Source organism: Puma concolor, chromosome A2, assembly GCF_028749965.1.
Source record: "Puma concolor isolate L17-30 chromosome A2, mPumCon1.1.hap2, whole genome shotgun sequence".
Taxonomy (NCBI): domain Eukaryota; kingdom Metazoa; phylum Chordata; class Mammalia; order Carnivora; family Felidae; genus Puma; species Puma concolor.
The window spans coordinates 5,863,537-5,884,456 of record NC_141668.1 but is presented as its reverse complement, the minus strand read 5'-3'; the positions used below and the strand labels follow the sequence as shown (position 1 = coordinate 5,884,456).

Genomic DNA, 20,920 nt, shown 5'->3' with positions numbered 1-20,920 from the left:
TTTCTGGAAGGCAGCCCTACAGAGAGGCTCACTTACTCTTGTGTTTCCCTGCCGAGGCTCCTCGCGACGGCACAGGCCCCGCGGTAAAGGGCCTCTGAGAACCCGGTGAGGACACTGGCAAAAACCGTCCCCCCAAAATCGACTTCTCCAGAACTCTGGAAATCAACTAAAGGCTCGCAGCAACCAGGGAGCGTTTATTTAAGAAAAGCGATGGATTCTCAGCCCAGGTGAGCTCTGTGGCATTGTCACTCGCCCTCCGGCCAGCCCCGGACCCCACCTCCGAGGTGCCCTGAAAACCAGCAGCCGCAATTGGGTAAAAGCCAGCGACCTAGCGGCCCCCGGAAGGATCACGCTGGGGTTGCTGCTCTTTGGAAGCCCCACGCTCAGAAAACTCCTGATTTGCCCATCAAGCAGTTCCCTGGAAAACTCCACCTTGCAAAGCTTGTCTTTATACTTGACCTGCCCGCTTTTCCCCACGGTATCTATCAAAAACAATCAGCGGGCATTTCACTGACACGGGAGCAAACAGCAAGATGACAAAAAAGCTGAAAAAAGAAGAGAAAAGAAAAGAAACTGTTGGAAAATGAGATGTCCGAGGGGGACCTGAAAAGGCTCTCCTGGGAGCCCAGGGGAGCACTGTGTGTCGAGCAGCGCCGCTCACGACAGACCTCACCAAGACGGGTCGGGAAGGGCTGAGGCAGAGACTCTCCAGCTAGAACTCGACATCCTGCAAGGTCTTCCTGGAAAAATGAAGGAGATAAACAAAAACTCCGGAGAACTCGCAGCTGGCTGACGTGCCCGCAGAAAGTGCCGGAGGGAGTCTCGGGCCGGAGTGAGGTCACCAGGTAATCACAGAGCGCCAGCAAGGGGAACCGGCAGGTAATTACACAAGACAGGATAAGTGAATGTAGTTTTTTTTTTTTTTTTTTTTTTTTTCAACCTTTTTTATTTATTTTTGGGACAGAGAGAGACAGAGCATGAACGGGGGAGGGGCAGAGAGAGAGGGAGACACAGAATCGGAAACAGGCTCCAAGCCATCAGCCCAGAGCCTGACGCGGGGCTCGAACTCACGGACCGCGAGATCGTGACCTGGCTGAAGTCGGACGCTTAACCGACTGCGCCACCCAGGCGCCCCATGAATGTAGTTTTTGAAACTTTTTTCTTCTGTTTGATTTCAAAGATGACTTCACAGGGGCGCCTGGGGTGGCTCAGTCGGTTAAGCGTCCGACTTCGGCTCAGGTCATGATCTCGTGGTCCGTGAGTTTAAGCCCCGCGTCGGGCCCTGTGCTGACCGCTCGGAGCCTGGAGCCTGCTTCGGATTCTGTGCCTCCCTCTCTGCCCCTCCCCCGCTCAAGCTCTGTCTCGCTCTGTCTCTCAAAAATAAACGTTAAAAATTTTTTTCTTAAATGTAAAAATAAAAAAAAATATTTTTACAAAATTAAACAGAAAGAGGACTTCATAAACCAGTAACAAATCTTGTTACTTTTAACAACTGGTGCACTGGAACATCTCTCTCGGCCGGCCCCGCGCTCAGAGAGGCTGGTGGGGGCGTCAAGGTCCCGGGGACAGACCTCTCACGGCCTTCGCCGCAGGCAGATTTAGTCCGCGAACATGCAGTGTATACGAGGACCCACAATGACGGATGGTGACGGGTGCCACGCTGTTCGATAAACCATGTGGAGGCCTGGAAGGGAAGTCTGGGGAAGGGCGTTGTCCAGGGAGGAGAGTCTGGGAACCACCGAGGCCAGAGTGACCAGAGAACAGCCTCGGTGGCCGGTGACGTTAAGCGCCAGCTGGATCGTGCTAGGTAGGCTTCAAGCGTCGGGAGTTTCGATTTTGGCACGACTGTTATTAGAGAATTGTAAGGAGGGAGTGACATGAGGCAATTAGTTTTCAACAAGCTGACTTGGTGGGAAGCGGGAAGGGTTTGGAGGGCGTGCCACCCGCCGCAGGAAGCCAGTGTGCAGCGGGGACAGACTGCAAGGGAGATGGGAGGGGAGAGGGAGAGGAGGCCCTCCCCGCCCCACTTTCCAGCTTTAGCATCCAGCGGCCAGTGGTGTCATTTCCTGAAATGGTCTAGGGGGAGGCCCAGGTGGAGGCTTGATCAAGTATTCAATTTGCACATAATAAATCTGAGATGCCTAGGAGGCACGGAAGAAGAGCCCAGAGGTCAGGGCGGGAGGTGTGAGCTTTGGAGCCTTCGGGAAACACGCTAGTGAAATCTGTGCCTGCAGAAACCCCACAGAAACCCGGGTAGAGGGTGCAGGCAGGGCAAGGGCCCACTGAGGTTTGGCAGAGAAGGAAATAGCAGACCCGTGCCCACGGCGCGATGGAGGAAAACCAGGGAAACGTGGTTTTGCAGAAGCAGGGGGAGGGCTTGCAAAGTCACCGGCCGTGTACCATGCTGCTGAAAGGTCGAGAAAGAAACCAGGAACACCACTGGGTGTGGTGACAAGGGGGTGACGTGCGTGAGAGGTGTGGGGGAGATGTGGCTGGCGGTCTAGACAGGGTTAAGTGGCCGGGCAACCTAGGTTCAGCAAAATTCCATCACGTTCATTTAAATTTGTAATGTGATTTTAGAACTGTATTTATTGTGAGCTGGAGAGTTTTGAATACTTTTATATCTGCACGTCCTGTACTTCAATGAATCTAAAACCACATTTATGCACCAAGAAATATGTGATCTTTCACAACGCAACGCTTGTTCACTGATCGCAAGGCTCATATGGATTTCAGAAATGTTAAAACAAAAAAAAAAAAAAAGAAAAAAAAGGCCCAGAAGTGGTTGAACACGGTATTAAGTGACAAAAAATTTAAGTCAAATCTGGCAGTTGCCAGAGTTTCTTCAGAAGCCCAGCTACCACATTCGCACAGAGGACACAAAACGGATTTGGTTACTGACATTAACCAGTCGCGAACCCCTTTAAGACGGTTTCCTCCCCTAGAAGTGGGGCGGCACCCTCTTCACGCAGCGGAGCCAACCCGAACATCCGCACAAACAGGTAACACCAACCACCCCTGCCGTCACCTGCGGGTAACCAGCTGGTGGAGCCGACGCCCCGCCCCGGGGACACACGAGGGACACGCGAGACGCTCTCTGTCCAACCATCCAACCAGTAAGGCAATCGGCCGTCTGCGGACAGGCTCAGCGCCCTGAGGGGTGGGACCGGCTGGCCCTGTGCAAGGTCAGATGCGAGCTCTACAAGGGTGCAGACTTCCCCGCGGTGTTCGCGACACTCAGAACCACCTCACTGTACGCGAGCTGACATTTAAACAAAACGTCAGAAAAATCAAGAACGGTAAACACCTAGCGACCAGGTGAACCGGGCCACAGAGAGGAGCACCCCGCCACCTCCAGGGCCCCTGTGACAGCTGAACCTGCGTCCGGCACGAACGTGCTGCTCGAGTTCCCGTCGTACGCAGAAAGCTCGGGACGCACTGCGTCCGGATCTCGCGCTGTCCCCCACACTGAATGCCCATATAGAACCTGAGGCCCAAGGATCAACCCCGTTAGTAACAAGCGGCGATACCGTGTTGTCAAAAAAACCCCACTGCTGTCTCAACATTTGAGGAATTGCGCCACTCAACCTCGGCCGGACCTACAGTCGACGGGGCGGCCGCTGTGCACCCCGAACGCTCCTTCCTCCTCCTTGCGGCTCCCGGTGGAGCTGAAGGCGGTTCTCGGAGTCTCTCACGCGACACTCAACCGGCCGTATTCTCCGACCCCCGCGACGACTCGGCGTGGTGGGGTCTGGATCGGATCCTGTCTGCGGCGGACACCCAGCTTGGCGTAAGGAGACAGAGGAAGCAGTCCCAACTCCTCCTTTCCCTCAAGCAGCCCACGGGCAAGCGCGAGGCAAGTGTGGGGAAGGCTGGGCCAGGCGCACCCCGCGTGCACCCCGCTCAAGGGGGGCGCTCTGAGGGGGGAGGGGAGGGCGGGCACTCCTGGGGACTAACTCCCTCGGACGACGTCGGTGGAGGGCCACCCCAGCTCTTGCCAGCTGCCCGCCGGGTGGGCCCCACCAGCCACCAGCCCCCCCCCCAACCCCTGGGTCACGGGCCCCCAGGCTGCACTCACCTCTGCCTGCGGCCGCCCCCTCCACCACTTCCTGCACTCCAACCTGAGCCTTCCTCAAGGCCAAGGTTGGGAGACAAACCCCCAGGAGGCCAGGGACTCTCCCTTAGAAGCCTCGCCAAGTAGCACCAGGGACTAAGGTTTGCAGCTATTTTATTTACAAGTATACATTTAACACAATGAAATAAACACTGATATATCGAAGCCTAGTTAATAGTAGTGTAACAATATGTATCATTTTGATGATTACATTATTTTAAACAACAAACTACACTGAAAAATTAATGCCGATAAAATTCTTGGTCATAATATTATTAAGAAATACAATATATAAATTGAAAATATGATTGCTTAAAATTTGAAAATGGAAGTGAACTCATTTGGACAGAGTCAGAGTTTAACATAATCTGAAAGGGGGGGTGGGTGGGGCCAGAAAAAGCTCTGACCCAAATGAAATCTTTCAGGTTAACAGAAGGAAAAAGCAGCGGAGTTTCTCTTGAAGGGTAACGGGCAGTCGGCTTCTGCAGGCAGGACCGGCTCCCGGGGTCCTCGGGCTCCGCGGCGGGATCACATCACCGAGCAGGAAGACTTTCCTTGTGACGCGGCCCCATCGATTTTTTCTGCCTCCAAAATTATCCTTCTAAAAACGTCAACAGCAGTCTGAAATCAAAGACACAGCCAGACAGCGTTAGGTTTAACGTGGAGCCCTGGTGCCTGACTGGTGCCGGTCCCGCAGGCAGGACTGAAGAAGGCCCGCCGCCACCCGCCGTCCCCCACCCCTGCAGGTGGGGGTGCAGCTGCGGAGAGACCCCAGAACCGCCCAGACCCCGACACCACCTGACCGGAGAACTAACCTCTCATCCTGCTTCTGGTCCCCGTCATCAACGGTCACTGCAGGCTGCCCCTGGGTCTCCCCCGACCCCACGGTGCCCCTGGAGTTTCTGGGTCCGGTATGAGGACTCCTCACCCGTCGGCTCCCGTTCCCCATCAGAACACCCCTCTCCCCTGCAGCGCGTGTCCCCTTCGCGGCCCGGCTCCCACGGGCCCTAAACCAGGGCGGGGCTTTTCCTGCTCCTCGCGAACCCTCCAGACCTCTGCCTCCCACTTCCTTAAAACGCTCAGCTTCGACTCGTAGGCAGCCGTGCAATCATATAAGCCACCTTCGAGCCACGTGCAAACCCTGAGTCACCTCCCCCCTTCCTTCTGGGGCAGTGTCACTGTGTCCAACACCGCTCTCCGCCCCCGGGACCTCCTCGCCTCCCGTGACCGGGGGACCGGTCTTTCTCAGTGGTAGCCTCTCAGCCTGGTGGGCGGCGCAAGGGCCCTTCACAAGGAGTCACTGTTATCTGGAGCCGGGAATCCCCTCTCAGGCGGGACACCAGCCCCCGATGATCACAAGATGCCCCTGTTCTCAAAGGCCTCAAGGGGCAGCGCCTAGACCTTGTCAATACCAACGGTCACCCCTCCAACACCCAAGGCCAAGAACCCACCGTGTCCACCTTCCTTCTCTCTCTCTCCCTCTCACTTTTCTTCAATATCCCAAACTCCACAATTCTCGGCCCCACAGGGACCAGCTTCCTTGATCCGAGGACACGTCCCCGTCCCTTAACCACTCGTCCCCCCTCACTCTGTTCCCAGCACCACCGCCACCGGCGTCACCTTCTCTGCCCGCAGCCACAGCCAGCACCCGCCCAGTCACTGTCTCCCTGGGACCCCGACTCCAAAGGGGGCCCTTGGCGCACCCCCCCCCCCCGCCACGCCGATGGAGGTTCGTGCCTTGCCTTTCTCCTGGAATTTCTGGCGCCTCTCCCCGTTCTCACGCTCGGCTGCTGTGTCTTACAGTTCGCCGGGAAAACGCGCAGCGTCCAGGAGAGAACTCTGCATCCCCGTCCGCCAAGCTGACTGCCCCTCGAGCCTGGGCGCACCTGCCCCGCCCCCACCCTCTTCTCTAAAGGTCTCTGGCTGCAGCAAGCTTTCCTCCTTTCCCAGGACTGTACAAACACGTCGTTTATTTCACCCTACAAAAATGCACAGAAAAAGGCCTGGAAAAACCCGTGCCAGACTCTCCCCGATTCGGTGTGCCTGGAATCTGGCGTCCTAGATAAACCTCAGAATTCTTCTTGCTTATCTGTGTGATCTGACTGTGCCCAAGTGTGCTCTCTTTCATCACATCGCTGAAGCAGAGCCGTGGGTCGCCACAACAAACACGCCAGGACCGCCAACTCACCCCCCAGTTGAGCAAGAGAGGGTAGCGTTCTCACGGACTCCCATCGCTCTTACCATCGAGGCTTTGTTAACAAAACCCACTGAACTCCGCTTACGAGGTACGTGAGACAAGTTACAAACAAGCTATGCTTGAAAATTTGAAAATCAATAAAATTGACTTGATTGAATTGATCTGAAAATCAATAAAACCTCTGAGCGGTTCACACAGGCTGATCTCTGATCACATGACTACTGGGATGCACGCGTGTGTGCGTGTGTCTTTACTACACGACTTCTCTCCCCTGTTCTATTCGAATAGCAGTGAGCATCCTGGCAGGAATCTGGGTTAGAATCACTCACACCTCTAATGTAAGGGATTAGAGTCCCTTTGGGCGGCGAGAGACTCACCAGGCTTCGGCTCGCCTCATCTCTTTAGCACATTGCAAGACGGTGTGGGCAGGAGTACGAGATGTGACAGGGAGCGGACACATCTAGACAGGCCTTTAAGATAACTGACCAGGACACGGGTTTCCCAAGGACCGCGGGTCACTGTTGTATTTACCCGATTTGGGTACAAAGATCTTCTGGCCTTAAAGGACTCGCTTCCTGTCGGAGAAGGCACCTGCTGATCGGACAGCAGGGCCAGCATGGAACAGACCACAGTGAGTGGATCACTCGGTCCCTGATCTTCTCTGGCTTAAGACGTTCGAGGCTGCCATGCAGGACCCTTGCCTTCTTTTACGTTTTCGGCTACCATCCGATAACTTTGCTAAATGTATCAAAGCCGCAGACAAGGACAGTAGCGGGAATCTTTTCTTTTTAAGCCTTCGGCACAATTCCTCTTTTCTCTGGTGTTCAAAAAGCACCAGGCTACCCTCTACAGGAAACACAAAGACGAAAGAGCACACCCGTCCAGAATCACGTTACGATCCTTAAGCTGCAGGGACGTACGGCGTAAACCAGAGAGGAGGCCTGCACCCCGACACCAAACGGCCTAAGAACGCACCTCAAGCAAACCACTCGAGGTCGTTCTCAAGAGGAGACGTGACCCCGAGGCAGCGGCCCTTCCTAGGCACCGCCTCTTCGTCACACTGGAGCGCAGGGCCCGCTCGGGACGGACGTGCTCGAGGGGGCCGGCAGGAAGGACACACGCGGAACGCGGCGCACGCTCCGCGCGGGGGTTACGCGAGCAGTTGAACGACGCTGCTGCCGATGCCAGTTTAATTATCGTGTCCGATGGGACAAGTGCTCGAGGACCCTCCGATTTTCACCCGAGAGGAAGAGTGAAGTCAGCGAACAGAACCAAGGTGGCTGGGGCCATTCGGCTGCCCTCCCCAGCTTGACGAACGTTTTTTACATGAGGTGTAACCGGCACGTGACGCGGTGTTAGTTTAAGGAGCGCAACTAACGATCTGACAGTCGTGGGCACTGAGAAACGATCACCCCAGTAAGTCGACGGCCACCGCCGCAAGGTTACAACCGTTGTTCTTGTGAGAACTTTTGCCAGCTACTCTGTCCGCAACTTCTTTCTTTCTGTAATTTTTTTTTTTTTTTGACGTTTATTTTTGAGAGAGAGCGTGAGCAGGGAAGGGGCAGAGAGAGAGGGAGACACAGAATCCGCAGCAGGCTCCGGGCTCTGAGCCATCAGCCTGGATCCCGATGCGGGGCCTGAACCCACGAGCTGTGAGATCATGACCTGAGCTGAAGTCGGACGCTTAAAGGACCGAGTCACCCAGGCGCCCATCAGCAACTTTCGAATACAAACACAAACACCACAGTACTGTTAACTGTAGTCATGCCGTATGCTACACCCCGGGACTTACTGATCTTGTAAGTGGACGTTCTTACCTTCTGACCACCTTCAAACTGTTACTATGCAGATTTTCAAGCACACAGAAAAATGGAAACAACCGTGTAACCATCAGCCAGCCCCCCATCTAGAGTCAACAAACGTTAACGTCCTTGCTCGCTCTGTCACCCAACTGCCCCATTTGAAAGTAAGCTTCAGACGTTAGGAAACTTGGGCCCTAAATACTTTGGTTTTCATTTCCTAAGAATGTGGACGTTCTCTTCATCATTCCAGTACTGCCACTGCATCCAAGGAAATGAAAGTATTTCCCTAATATATCCAGAACGTAGTAAAATCTCTCCAATGGACCAAAGATGTCTTTTACATTCCAATTGAGATTGACAGAGTCTGTAATCCACAGTGGCTATTCCTCCCCAAGAATGCTTTAACTTTCTCTTAATGTTTATTTTAGAGAGAGAGAATGAGAGAGAGAGAGAGAGAGAGAGAGAGAGAGAGATACTGCGCACACGAGAAGGGAGGGGCAGCGAGAGAGAGAGGGACAGAGGATCCAAAGCGGGCTCTGAGCTGTCAGCACAGGGCCCGACACAGGGCTTGAACTCACAAACTGAGACCATGGCCTGAGCTGAAGTCTGATGCTTAACCGACGGAACCGGCAAAGCACACCCCCCATGTCCCCCTGCACCCCCCCCCCCCCACCCCACCAAGAACACTGTAATCTCTATTATGCTTTGCTCACACCACAGTCCTCCTCCTCCTGTCCACCGGAAAGCACGGTATAGACAGAGAGGACCAAACGTGGGGTAGGTTTAAACTCTCTGAGCTCTTACATCATATATAAATAGACCTAAGAGTGATCTAAGAAAACTCATTTACATCTTTGGACCTTAAACTCCCTTCCAGAATGAGATAGTGCAACTAAATGATCTTAAGGATAGGCCAGACACCTAATAAATGTTTGATTTAGTTCCATTAGAAAATGAAGGCATCTCTTACGATCTCAACCCCCGGTATGAGTTCTATGTGCAATCGGGAGCTGGGCAGAGTCCCATAAATCCCTTGTTAGCTGGCACTTGGGAACCAATCACACAGATTTAATATCCCCCGTCATCCGAACCCAGGGACCAAGGGATCTGACGAGCCCGGGGCACCTGGCTGACCGAGCCCCTACCATACGGGCACGCCGAAGGCATCCGCTGTGCCCGGCATTAGGGAGAGCACAGTGGTAAATGACACGGCCTTGGATTCCAGAATGAACTGAGGGGGAGAAGGGAACAGAACCTTGAGCCGGGGAAAAGCAGCAGGGGTGGGAGCACGGGCGCCAGGCCCACCGTCGGCCGCCACCCTTCGCGACCTGCTGTTTCCTCACAGAAATGGACACCGACTACTCTTGTTATTCGAGGATCAAACAAGTGGACATGTTGAAAATACTTTCAGAACCGGAAAACGGCAAAGGCTATATAGAACGTCGTCCGAAGGTAAGCGGTTAACGAGAGAGAAGACCGGTCAGAGGGGAACACGGGTGAAGGCTGCCGTTCTCAGAGTGCCCACCGTGTTCAAGGAGCGAGCGCAACAAATAAACATTAAAAAAAAAGGGGGGGGGGGGCGCCTGGGCGGCTCAGCTGGTCAGGCATCCAACTCTTGATTTCGGCTCTAGTCATGACCTCGCGGTTCATGAGTTCAAGCCCCGCACTGGGCTCTGCACTGCCAGTGTGGAGCTTGCTTGGGATTCTCTCTCTCTCTCTCTCTCTCTCTCTCTCCCCCCCGCCCCTTCCCTGCTCGCACGCGCTCTCTCTCAAAATCAATAAACTTACAAAAAAAAAAAAAAAAAGGAACATCTGCAGGGCTGATATTGGGAACAGATGCCTGGAAGACGGTTCTCTGCAATTTCTACGTTAGAAACAATACACATGCGTCTAGCCCCATTGCATCCGACAGAAAAAGGACGTAGGTGCGGGCACAAAATTTTTACTGCCAGAATGACGTAAGACCATCACTGCTTCTTTTCTACGTCTGGATTATTTCTGGACCAGCCCCGAATACAGAACAAAAATAATCATAAACGTCTACAAATCAGTGCTATCAACTCCCATTTATCCTACAAATATTCTAGGTCCCGTCATAAGCGGAATACTGCCAGCCACCCGAAGACGGACGCTGGAGAGGGTGGAGGGAAGGACACAGGGGAAGCAGGAGCGGCACAGCTGGAGGGGCCACAGGCCGACCGCGGGGACACAGCCCGGGGCCGACGGCTGCAGCGTCGGAGGCCGTCTACGAAACACGTACCTGATTTTCTTTAGCAGAAGATTCCAAAAAAGCTGCGTTCCAAGACTCTGCTAATGCTTTCCCTTCTTCATAACTGATCACCCTGAAGGAAAAAGAAGATTCTAATTAAAGTACTTGGCTCTTTCTTTATAAAACATCTATAATTATTTATGAGCCAGGCTCTAACTTTTAGCGATCGTTTCCCGTGTAAAGCGGAAGACCGCTCTCTGCCCAATATTCCTACCCAGCGTGTAACATACAGCAGCATTTTAATTACGCCTGGGCCGGGGAATGGGACGGACACGGCCTTGCCGGGTTACCCATGCTCCTGCGAGCCCTCCAAGTTCAGAGGACACGACTGCGCGTTCCTGTAACACTGATGGTCTGACAGGGGCGAGGCTGCGAGCACCCGAGGACGGGGCGATTCCCAAAGGCACGGGGTGCAGGCCTCTGGCCAGCCAGTCCCCTCTCCAGACGAGGCCCCGCAGGAGTGGGGCCCTTGTCCCTGACCACCGATCTCACGCCACCTGCGTCAAGGCGGGAGGGGGGAGATTTACGCTGTGGCTTTGCTTCTGCTTAGCTACAATCGCTGCCACGTTTCTGAACACAGAAGACGCTACAGCTGAGAATATTCTCGACGTGGGAACAAGAATTGCAAAAGGCACTTCCGTGGTGAGATCGGCGCAGGCTTCATTCTAGAAAGCAGTTCGCCATCCGGAAGGTACGCACCTTTCCATGTGTAGATCTTTCTTATTCCCGACCAGCATAATAGGTATTCTAGGAAGGGAAGGAAGAAAAAAGCCACAGTAAACCAGGGCCAGACCTGCCTGTTCACAAGACACTACGGTCATGAGGGCATCTGACAAAAGAGAACGAAACTGTTACTACTTACTGCACTTTCCCCACCATGTCCAACAATTTGCCGTGAATAACTTTAATCACTTCAAAACTGTAACACAAAAGCATGAAATCAGACCTCCATCTTAGGTGGTGTTTTTACGTGGTTTTTTAAATGTTTGTTTATTTCTGAGAGACAGAAAGAGACAGAGCACCAGCAGGCGAGGGGCAGAGAGAGAGGGAGACACAGAATCCGAAGCGGGCTCCAGGCTCCGAGCCGTCAGCACAGAGCCCGACGTGGGGCTGGAACCCACGAACCGCGAGATCATGACCTGAGCCGAAGTCGGACGCTTAACCGACTGAGCCACCCAGGTGCCCCTCCATGTTTCTTATATAATGTTTCTCGTGGGAAAAACATGGAATGTCACTGACTCACCACTGTAATATAAAATAAAGTGAACCCAAGGAATCTCATAGTTTTTTCCTATAAACCTTCTTTCACGTGAGCGTGTGACACTGAGTAACCCTTACTGACAATATTCAAGATGACGTACGTGAGATTATTAGATGGGAAACTCTACCAGTTGGCTGACAAATCACATAAACGCGTATTTTAATCTCTGAATAAACATCTGTAGGATGTTCTGTAGCTAGAGGGCCCTCGTGGTCAGCCCGCCTTCCACGTTAACATGGTGGAAATGCACAGACAGTAAACCGATTTACGTGGTTGTCATTCTCATTAGCAGAAAAGCTCAGATCACCTAGGCAGCTGGAGGTGAGGAATACAGTTTCCATTCTAGCAGTGCAAGAGAATGTTCATCGGGATACTTTTCCCCCTTAACAACCTGTTTGCTCCACAAGCCAATCACTGAGACGCATTAAGCCTGGTAAGGCTGATCGTTACTACAACCAGTTCCATCATAATCCTTTGGACGGTTGAACGCTATCTATGCAGAGCAAATAAACTCGAAGCAAGCAGCGGGGGGGGGGGATCGTACCTTTTGATTGATGTAACAGAATACACAAGAATATAACCATTAATATCTATGGAGTATGTCTGAGGAAAGATGGAGTATTCATCCTGTGGGAGAGAAAATAATTCCATCTGAGTAAAGTCTTCATATAGCATAACAAGCAATCTTTACCCAAAGTTTTCCCCATATTACCTGGTCAAAGAAATCAAAGTCAACAAAGAAGTAGATTAAAACATTATTCTAGACACATAGCCCCACACACTGAAGACTTGTTTAAGACTGGTTTGGGGCTGCTAATTGTTTTAAGCTAATATTCAGAAACGATCCTGGCCATTCTAAGGCTTCTGGGGAGAAGGCTAATCACTTCTCCAAGTCCCGGTAGGGAGGATGAAGGAAACGTCAGGGCAATAGGTCCCGCAATCTTACGTGCAGTGAAAGGCACTAACGTTTCTTTTACGGACAAAAAGTCCAGAATCTTAGATCTCATGGGAAACTCACGAGTGCTTCTGGTTTATTCCACAAATTTGTGTTTTCATATTTAAAAGTGTTAGGTCATCACTAAACCTGTTCCCTGCACTTGAATCACAAGGGCCCGAATGCCAGTCTATGGGCCATTAATGGGCTGCTACCAGCACTTGAGAGGGTAAGAAGAGAGGAAGAGAATCCAAATGCTACACGTAGGGTACCCGGACTTCCGAGGATCACAGGAGTTACTTACCGAGCAGGTTTAGGAATGAACAACAAAGGTACACGTTATGTGACAATGTATCAGCAGCTACTTTCATAAAGCGGCTTTAGGAGACTCAAATATAAAAGCATTCTAAAGGTCTAATGTCAGTGCAGTTTTCCTTAGTGCATGCCACTGTCTGGTACAAAACATTTTGTTCTCTGGTGAAATGTAACTGTCAACGCGCTGCGTATCCCGAGCAAGCGCTGTTCGCTGTTATACAGAACATCGTGTCAAACCACCATTTTATCAAAGAACTGTCTCTGTTAACTTTGCAGGTCCACAGGATGATTATAACTAATGTTCACGATGGCCCGCAATTATTACTATTTGCCACAGTAAAGTGTCTTTAAAAAAAACAACAAAGAGTAAGTTTTACTATCAGTTCTTGGTATCATAAATAGTAATCTTTAATTAGAAGATAGCATTTCTACATCACAGCGCTCACTACATACACAAAATAAAACGTTTGTTTCATTATTACTTTCAGATTAGTTTCACTAAGTCAAGTTCATTTTAGAAAAAAAGTTTTTTTAACGTTTATTTTTGAGAGAGCACGAGCGGGGGAGGGGCAGCGTGAGAGGGAGACACAGAATCCGAAGGGGGCTCCGGGCTCCGAGCTGTCAGCACAGAGCCCGACGAGGGGCTCGAACTCAAACTGTGAGATCATGACCTGAGTCGAAGTCAGACGCTTAACCGACTGAGCCACCCAGGTGTCCCACCCCCCGTTTTTTTTTTTTTTTTTTAACATTTATTTATTTTTGAGAGACAGAGAGAGACAGACAGCATGGATGGGAGAGGAGCAGAGAGAGAGACAGACACAGAATCTGAAGCAGTCTCCAGGCTCCAAGCTGTCACCACAGAGACCGATGTAGGGCTTGAACCCACAAACTGGGAGATCACGCCTTGAGCCAAAATCAAGGGTCGGGCGTTTAACAGACTGAACCACCCAGGCGCACCAGTCAAGTTTATTTTAGTGTTAAATTTTGAGAACATTTTTGTCAATGGAATGATAGATCTTTTCACCCAGATTAAAAACAACATTCCAAATGATTTTAGTCAGCAGTTGAGCTACAGCAGATCCAAAGTTCAAATCACCTTTTCCCTGAAGAGAAGATGTGGAAATAAAAGAGTAATCATGATCACATGGGGTGCCTGGGTGGTTCAGTCGGTTAAGCATCCGACTTTGGCTCAGGCTGTGGTCTCACCGTTCGTGAGTGCAAGCCCTGCATCGGGCTCTGTGCTGATGGCTCAGAACCTGGAGCCTGCTTTGTGTTCAATATCTCCCTCTCTCTCTCTCTCTCTCTCTCTCTCTCTCTGCCCTTCCCCCGCTCACAATGGGTCTCTCTCTGCCTCTCAAAAATAAACAAACATAAAAAAAAAAGCTTAAAATAAGAAAAGAGTAATCACATTTCAGAGGCATGGTGCAAGGAACAACTCATTAAAAAGTATATTGGAAGGAAAGGACCTCCGGCTGTAACAGAAACCAAAAAGGACAAAATTTCTAGGAATAAACTTAAGAGAACGAAACTGTACGTTCCAACTGAAAAAGATCTGAAAATCCTCCCAAGAGATAAAACACTTTAAAAACTGCAACAGTGCGCCGAGGTCCTCAGCGTTCACGCGCAGGTCTCCACGGTCCCCACTGGCTGATCCTGAATTAACACATGAATGCAACGTGAGCCCGATAAAAAGTGTCTTTTCCGAGAAATAGCAACTGTAGAAGCAGGTGGGTGAAAAGCACAAAGCTACTTATTTTAAACTTAAAGTAAGTACAGCACTAGTTCAGGAGCGAAGCAGACAGAAATCTACCAAGACCCAGACAGTCAGGGGGATTAGAGATGTGCTCATACCGGCCCTTCAGCTCAGTGAGGGAAAAAGTAACCTTCAACAAAACTGTGCAGGGAACAACATCAGAAGCTTCTGGAGGTAAACGGCTGAGTCGCATCTCTAACTCACCCTTGGGCAAAAACACATTCCAGAGGAATTGAAGACTGCAAGATTAAAAATGGAAACTGCGTGCAGGGTAGACGGGAGAATTCTTTAAGAATAAAATCAGTTGAAAAGAGAATGATAAATTCAGCTATGTGAGAACGAGCAAGTTCTTCATGGCTAAGGACCTTTCCAACAGAAATCATAAACTGAAGACAAAACCTTGCGGCTCAGATCACCTACCATGCGCCTTTGCTTCACATTATTACACTTGATCTTAGCCAAAAGGCCGAGAAGCGATTGCTTCACATTATTAAGGGGTCTCTCAAACCCATCAGCAAAGACCATCCGCCCAATAGAAAAAGGGCAAAGTACACGGACAGGATAATTCCCAGAAAAGGAAACACACTTGCCCTCAAACAGGAGAACGTGGTCACACTCCTTCGTAAGAAAAATACTCACTAAAATGCTACTGGGGCACTATTTTTCACCTAGCGGACTGGCGAGTAACCAGACGTGAAAATGCACTGCGCTGATGGATGTGTCGGGGAACAGGCAGGCACTCGCTCCTTGCTGGTGAGAAGGTAAGCGGCCACCCTATGGCCCAGCGACCCCACAGCCACGACATGTCCTCACACACACACATGGTCTATAATGACACAAGATACGGATCGCAGCGCTGCTGGTGGCACCAAGACTGGAAATGACCCACTTGTTGGTCAACAAAGTACACTGCGTCCAAACAACAACACGCTACGCAGCAAGTGGAGGGGAAAAAGGGCCACAGGGACCCACGTGGAATCACCTCCAAGACAGAGACGCAGGGACAGGTTACTCTCTGTGTAAAAGAGAAAAAATAAAACTACAACTGTATGTCCCAGTACAGAGTATCTGCAAAGCATCTACTAGAAACTGGTCACGGGGCTGTTCATGGAGGGCTGGAGCTAATGCAGCCAGAGCCCCAAAGACCGAAGTGTTACTATTTACCTTTTGGGGTTATTCCAGTTCTGTAACACGGGCATTTATTACTGTTTTTTAAAAACCGGACTTAAGTGCGTAATACTTGTTTTTTTAAAAAGGGGGATTTGACACTATAAATATGACTGTCACTGGGGCGCCTGGGTGGCTCGGTCAGTTAAGCGTCCAACTTCAGCGCAGGTCACGACCTCGCGGTCTGTGGGTTCGAGACCCGCGTCGGGCTCTGTGCGGACAGCTCAGAGCCTGGAGCCTGCTTCCGATTCTGGGTCTCCCTCTCTCTCTGTGCCCCTCCCCCACGCATGCTCTGTCTCTCAAAAATGAATAAATGTTAAAAAATTAAAATTAAAAAAAAAAAAAAAAATGACTGCCACCGATTTACCTGTCATTGAGTCTACTTCAATTAGGCCCGAACAAAGTATTTCATGCAAACTAAAAACCATCCACTTGTACTTGACCATGTTCACTCCCTCCCCTTGCGGGCAGCAAAACCTGCTACGACATAAACTACCAAGCAGATAGTACTTGCGGCGACAGTGTTCCTCTTAAAACGGGTCAACCGCAAACACGCTATAGACTGTTTGAAGAATCTGCCCTCTCATCACCTTCCCCTGCCATGGGCACTCTTCGCTCCAGCCCCAGCCCCTAGGAATCCAATTTAAGAACAGCTGTAAACGTGTCGTGTTGTCCAGCTGCCGCAGAACAAGGTGTTCGCGGTTACAGAACCGCAGCAAAGCAAAGGTGCGTGTCGTTAGCATCACGGATCGTAAATACGAACAGCACCTTCTATTTCAGAGTCTCCCGACTGAACGTAGCCTTGAAGAACTACTAGCTGCAACGAGCACGAGTTACTCGAGGCAGCTGAATCTGGAATTTGGAATTTGTGCAAAAATTCTCTAGCTATTCTGATCTGGCAGTAACAGGCCCAAAGGAGCGCGACAGGCAGAGCTGGTCGCGGACCTCGCTCTCGCCGCCCCTCCCACCATCCACCCGCTCCCCAAGATCTCTGATCCTTTTGGGGTGATTCTTTACTACTCTATCACTAAAACAGTTACGGGCATGTGACACTCAGTGCCAAGCAGAATCCCAGAGGGACACATCTTCTATTCTGATAAGGAGTCAGCATAAAGAAATTTTCTCTAGAGAGAGATTTTCAAGGACAGCGCTATTCCAAGGATAAGCGACACCCGCACTCCTCCCATTCAGGGTCATGTTAACATCAGCGGAGTTGCCATGCTGGGCATCGCTCTGGTCTTAAGAGCATCAAAGATCTACAAGTCAGGACCCAAGCTTCTGGAAGCTCATCAATCTCCTCTAAACCATGCAAAATCCTGTGAAGGCGGGCACTACAGAATCATCTGTTTACAGATGAAGAATCTGAGACCAAGAAAGGTTCATTAACTTTCTCAAGGTCACCAGGCTAGCCAAAAAAAAAAAAAAAAAAAAAGCCAGGGTTCAGGATTCAAATCCAGGCAGCACGACTGCAGAGATCACGTTCCAAACTATGAAACACTGGTTTCTCCTTCTGGCCTATTATAAAATGAATTTCTATAGTAACATTACACGAAAGCGATTTACTGATTTACATCCTCACCCCCATTTTCCAGAAGCTTTAACAAAAATTCTAAACGAAGACATAAACAGCAAAGCAGGATCTTGGTAAAGTCAGAGGCCCACTATGAACGAAGTGCCTGTTATTTCTTCGCCCAGGACCCCATCCGTTAACACCTGCTGTTCTAGCATAATTGTTACCAGGGCTCCCTTCACTCTTAGTTGTTTTAGGCAATAAATTGTACCGGTCACCTTAACCACGAAAGACACAAACTCTAAGAATCGAACGCAATGTCGGACCCCAGAGGCTCTCCTACAGTGACTTCTAAGATAAGCTCTGTCCTCTAGGTCACGACTCCCCTATGGAGACTCTGTTCCTCTTCTGCTTTACGCCCCAAACTCCCCTTCGGTCACTGGACAGGTACCCTGCAACCCTGCAGAGTCAAAGTCCAGGATGGCTCTGCTCTAAGACAGCCATCGTGAGATCTGAGGACGGAAGCCCATTATACCGACTACCCAGTGGCCTGCAGGGTGAATGAGGGAGTCACGTGGCATACCCCTGGGACGTGCACATTTGATTTATTTTCCTTGAAGCTTCCAGAATTGAAACTCCAGGGTTCCTTTGGTGCTCAAACCACTCAATATAGCTATTGCTTCACTAGGGGGCTACACTTTGCTTCTATGTTCACTTCAGAACTTAAGGGTGGGGAGGGGGTTCATTCCAAACTCACATGACGGGTCACATCATTCTAAGTCTATCTCAATCTTCCCAGGTTCCAGGAAAAAAGCCTCCATTTAACATGGCAGATCAGGCTACGCTACACGCGCTTCCCTGCTAGTCTGATCCTCTGTCGATTGTAAGAAACAAGGCAGGACTCGGACGACATCCCAGCCTCTTGAAGGTCCCACTCCAGCAAGTGTAATAGATCTGGCTCAACAGAACGGCTTCTAGTAAAAGCCGGACCAGGTGCCACGGGAATGGGTGAAGTTCAGCCGCCAGGGTTAGGAGTTTCTTTGTACTCTTCAAGTTCTCTGAACTTCTTTCACCCGCTGGTTCTAGTCAATTCCCCTGGCCATCCTCCGCCAAATCCCTGCTACATTAACCCGTGAAGACCTTTTTTTTTTTTTGGTTGTTTAATCTTTGGCAATGACTTACTGCCTAGCAAATCAAATCAACACTCCTTAAGCTCGTGATCATGTCATCCATCTAGAAGTCACCTCATTTCTGCCCTATACCTTTCTCATCCCTTTCCCCAGGAAAAGACTTAACTTTTGTTTTTCTAAAGAAATTGTTGTATGTTTTCATTTATTTTTGAGAGAGTGAGAGTGCGAGCAGGGGAGGGGCAGAGAGAGAGGGAGACACAGAATCCAAAGCGGGCTCCAGGCTCCGAGCCGTCAGCACAGAGCCCGATGCGGGGCTTGAACCCACGGACCGCGAGATCATGACCTGAGCCAAAATCGGACGCTCAACCGACTGAGCCACCCGGGCGCCCCTACTTTTTTTCTCCTTAATGTAGAAAGGGAGGAAAAGCACTATAGGATTCTGACATAAAATGCAAGTTTAAAAAACAGAAATACACTATCCTATGATATATACAAACCTTCCTGATGCTATGAGTGCATTTAACACAATTCTAGAGTAGAACAACAAGTTAATGATTCGGAAAAACTGCCACAAATGTCTTAGAAGACAGCCTGTTAATATTCAGGCACACATAAATCAGGAGGGGCTTTCCTGGCATCACTGTTGCGTTTAAGCATCAACGGCAGGGCCGGGACCGCTAGACAGAGGACAGCGGAAGGGGACTCTGAGACACCAGACTTACTTGTCCAGCTGTGTCAACAAGCTGAAGATGATATTCTTGTCCATTTACTGTGATCAATTTTGTGAAAGCTACAGGGAAAAAGGGAATTAAATATTAGTAAAAAGAATTGACTTTAGATCAGTTAAAGCTTGAACACCGACCACCGATTAAGAAGAGCCCCTAATCGTTTCATAAAAAGATCCCACAAAGCAAAATGGAACAGATCTGAGTTTACAGATTCTCCCCTCTTCCATTATTTAAGTAACAGATACTGGCTGATGGATGAAAATCCAGCCTCGGTACACCTTGAACCTCGTTCCATGAAACTGAAATTAGGCAACAATTCATATGCTGTAAAAGTCATGTGAGTGCTCCATGGCTTACACCTTCCTCTGTGAAAAAGAGAAATACATTACATAAAGTGTGAGGTCTAGAATGGACCCAAAGCACAAAACCTTTCATTAATGTAGAAGTCTGGCGTCAGAGCACAAACAGCTAATATTAACTGAAGTGTTAAGAACGTCCAGTACATAAAAAAAATGATCAATTTCATCGACATAAAACGGCAACGGCACAGGTGTTCTGCATGAAAGCCATCATTCCCACTTAGCTTAAGCATCTGAGCAATTTGTGACAATCTCTCTTCCCTACCAAGGGGGGGGGGGAAAAACCAGACTCATAACTTCCGGAAAAGTCCATTCAGAATCCCGAGGAGACAGACTTCAAACAAATGTAGACAAAAGAGGAAAAGAACTATTAATAGCAAGAGAATATTGAAGAGTAACCATCTGGAACCCTGACAGCAGAACGGAACTTATTTCTTTTGCGTCCATGGTCCCAGCCATCTTCACTTAAGACGCGTCGTTGGATCTCCTGGCTGGCCACTCGACTGGACCAGAACCGGGCCACAGAATCGGTCCCTTGCACAGCTGGGAGAGGACCTGCTGTTGTCCACTTTATCCCACAGCCAAAAGGGAAAGCACAGCAGACATATGAAAATTATGAGAGAAAACTGGGAAGTGACCAGGGGGACAGAGAAGAGACCTTCCCTGGAGGAGGAGTTCCACGGGAGCACTCCCCTACGGCCAGCAGGGGTGCTAGAATCGGGAGGAAAGACCACAGACCAGGCCATCCACACCAGTTGCCACATTTTTTCTCCCTTCATTTGCATGCCTTAATGGAGACTACCACTTTAGAGAATAATTTCACCAGATGAAAACCGAATCCAAATGATTTCAAGATAGGGAGTACACAACATAATGTGTTTCATCAATTTTATTGCATTTTTCTTCCACACTGGAACTTCTCTGAACGTGGGGTGCACCTGGCCTTGACTGTGCTTTTGATCACTATCAGCCAGGGGGCAGTCATGATGCTCCTGTGTGAAAACCTGCCACTGACACCTTAGTCGGGGAAGATCAAAAAGTATATTCAAGACGATGAAATTTATGTAAGGAACCGTGATGAGCAGTAAAACAAGTAACCTTCAATTAGATTTAAGTGACTGTGGTTATGAAGTATGACATAATTATTATGACAACACTACTAAACAAAACAGCACTCATTCACGCAAGAGCTCTTTCTTGAGTACCTATGATCGCCAGGAGCACTGTTCTCGGAGCTCGAAATACTGCAGCTGACCTCAGCGTGCTTACAGCCCCAGGGGAAGGAAGGGAGACACCGTCAGGCACGTCTTTGGGAGAAGAGCATCCGGAGGTCAAAGAGCCAGTGCCAAAGCCCGGCGAGAAGCAAGATCAGCACAGAAGC

At 50.0% G+C, this 20,920-nt stretch overlaps 1 protein-coding gene across 1 annotated transcript in view; it reads right to left on the bottom strand.

Moving 5' to 3' along the window:
- Window positions 1-4,211: 4,211 nt before the first annotated feature.
- Window positions 4,212-20,920, bottom strand: part of RHEB (Ras homolog, mTORC1 binding) — a 44,239-nt gene continuing 27,530 nt past the window's right edge. Inside the window, exons 3-8 of the mRNA XM_086685991.1 lie at window positions 19,175-19,242; window positions 12,188-12,270; window positions 11,245-11,301; window positions 11,082-11,129; window positions 10,374-10,455; window positions 4,212-4,735 (exon numbers count right to left, since the gene is read on the bottom strand). Coding sequence (XP_086542117.1) covers window positions 4,643-4,735; window positions 10,374-10,455; window positions 11,082-11,129; window positions 11,245-11,301; window positions 12,188-12,270; window positions 19,175-19,242 — 431 coding nt within the window. The 3' untranslated portion in view covers window positions 4,212-4,642. The remainder of the gene's footprint in view (window positions 4,736-10,373; window positions 10,456-11,081; window positions 11,130-11,244; window positions 11,302-12,187; window positions 12,271-19,174; window positions 19,243-20,920) is intronic.